Here is a 2,500-nt window from a genome sequence, read left to right as displayed (position 1 = left end):
CTTCCATATCTTTGTTTGTTAATCTGCATATTATTTTCATTTGTTGTATTTGAGGGCCTGAATACAGTACAGTTTGCCTGCTCTTCTCTAGGGATTTTCTGCAACTTGAAATATAGAATACAATGTCTTTTGAAGCTCAAAAGTGCACAGTCTTTATTAATAGACTTCCAGTCAATGTATGGCAAGACAAGATTATATTCTGCTTGGGCCATTTCCACGACAGTTGATTTTGAGTGCCAGCAGCAGGGCAGTTATGTCTGCACCTTAGTAAGGGCTAGGTTGGGCCTACTAGAATTATTTAGAGAATTGTGAATCACTTGCACCCACATTTCTTCCGGATTTCAGTCTTAAGTGGATCTTGATTTTCTCAGGTACGACGTGGCATTGGTCTAACTCTCAAGTGGTCCTAGTCACATGCTTTATTTCTCTATTTCTCCCATATCCCCCAGGATGTTCTGGCCTATATCCCCTCTCGCTCTGAGCTTGGAGACAGAGTACAGCTGCTGCCTTGTCTTTTACGCCTTTTTTTCTTCACCTTTTGCTATATTTGGGAAGTTTTTTCAATACTCCATAAGAGGGGGGAAGGTGAATGAAGCACCGTGCCCTGTTGAGCTGTAGGTTTACTCTGGGGCAAAGGGTACAGCGACTCTTGGTTACATAAGGGATACGTACACACAAAATACATGAGGGGGATACGTAATGGTAATCAGCTAATAGAATTTATGATTACAGTGGAGGTAATTATGAGAGAGAACTGAAAATATTTCTCTGAAACACCCATATATTACAGCAACCACACCAGTGTTGCTGTCTTTCCTATTTACACGCATGACCAGCGTTCGCTAGCACGCTACGGAAAGACCGTCATCGTCTTCTTCTTCCTCTTCTTCTTCTTCTTCTTCTTCTTCCTCTTCTTCTTCTTCTTCTTTTCTTCCTCCTCCTCCTCCTCCTCCTCCTCCTCCTCCTCCTCCTCCTCCTCCCCTTCCTCCCCTTCCTCCCCTTCTTCTTCCTCTTCCTCCCCTTCTTCTTCCTCTTCCTCCCCTTCTTCTTCCTCTTCCTCTTCCTCTTATTCTTATACTTATTCCTCATCCTAATCTTCATCCTCTCCCTCTCCCTCTTCTTCGTGAAAGGCTCCGTAACGCGAATACCATAGCGTTTGTTACAGCTATGGTCTCGGGAGGAGGTTTGTTTACAAATTCGAATACACTCGTGCTCTCGAGGTAATAAAGCTCTTTAGGATGTTAGTAATGGTGCCTCCCACCCTGATCAGAGATGTAGTAGAAAGGGCAGTGTGGATGGAATGAGTGCGGCATATGAATAAGGCTAAAATATACCCTGCATAATAAATGCGATTGGAGACAAAAGGTGGAACGGCTTTTAAGTATTTCGGTTAATAGGGTTTATTCGTTTTACTCGTTAGTATTTTTGCGTTTATTTGTTATCAAGTGGCTGTTCATTCTTTATTAATTATTTGTTTTATTCTTTCGTTATTAACGATTCGTTTATTCTTTATCCATATGGCTTATTCGATTCATCCTATAAGCTGGGGGGAAATGATGGTCCTGCGTTAATGGGTGATATTTAAACTAGCACAACGTAATTGCAGGAGTTGTGTCAGGTTGGAATACGTTGACCTTAGTGGTTCCCGCATCAAGGTCTATACTAAGTACTGATGTAGCCCTTGTCCCACACTGGTTAGTTTCTGTAGTGCGTCTGGAGGAGACAAGGGAGATGCCCCTTGCCGACCCAACAGTACTAAGTGAAGATTTATATTACTTCACAATAGTATTAATGTTTTTATTGCTATTATTATGATTGATTATAATAATAATAGTAATAATAATAATAATAATAATAATATTATTATTATTACTATTATTATTGTCTTTATCATTTTTATCATTATCATCATTATCATCATTATCATCATCACCATCATTATCCTTAACATTAACATTAACATTACCTTTACACCTTCCTTCCACCCTCCAGCGACCATGGAAGTGGCCGAGTCTCAGAACACGGCCATCACCTGGGACGACCCGCAAGAGCGAGAGGCCAGGCTGCACCTCCAGAACCAACTCACCAAGGACACTCAGGAAATCATCAACGCAAGGGAGCAGGTGCGTTGGTGGAGGGGGTGGGGGTGGGGGTGGGGGGGTGTTGGTCTTGTTTGTAGTGTAGTTGTTTTATTTGTTGGTTGTATGATTGTTTTTTGTTGGTAGTGGGATTAGGATAAATGTTCTCTTTGGTGGTGTAATTGTTATGTTTGTTGATAATGTAATTGTAATTCATTTTGTATGTGTGTTTCCTAATCTTGTAGGTAGTATGATTGTTGTTGTTAGTGGTGTGTGTTGTAGTTGGTGATGGAAATAGTGTTTGTGGTGTTGAAAGCTGCTTTTTTTTTTTTTTTTTTCTTTGTGGTATAGAGATGTCACCAAGGGCGGAGGGAGAACTTATGTATGTATGTGTTCATTTTGTGGTTGGTTGATAGTGTCTT

General features: G+C 40.8%; 1 protein-coding gene across 1 annotated transcript in view; it reads left to right on the top strand.

Moving 5' to 3' along the window:
• Positions 1–2,500, top strand: part of LOC125037702 (DNA topoisomerase 2-binding protein 1-like) — a 29,675-nt gene that overhangs the window by 22,632 nt on the left and 4,543 nt on the right. The window contains 1 exon segment of the mRNA XM_047630894.1: positions 1,993–2,123. Within this exon segment, the coding sequence (XP_047486850.1) occupies positions 1,993–2,123 (131 nt within the window).

The sequence above is a fragment of the Penaeus chinensis genome, chromosome 23 (assembly GCF_019202785.1).
Source record: "Penaeus chinensis breed Huanghai No. 1 chromosome 23, ASM1920278v2, whole genome shotgun sequence".
NCBI lineage: Eukaryota > Metazoa > Arthropoda > Malacostraca > Decapoda > Penaeidae > Penaeus > Penaeus chinensis.
This window is presented reverse-complemented; position numbering and strand designations above follow the sequence as displayed.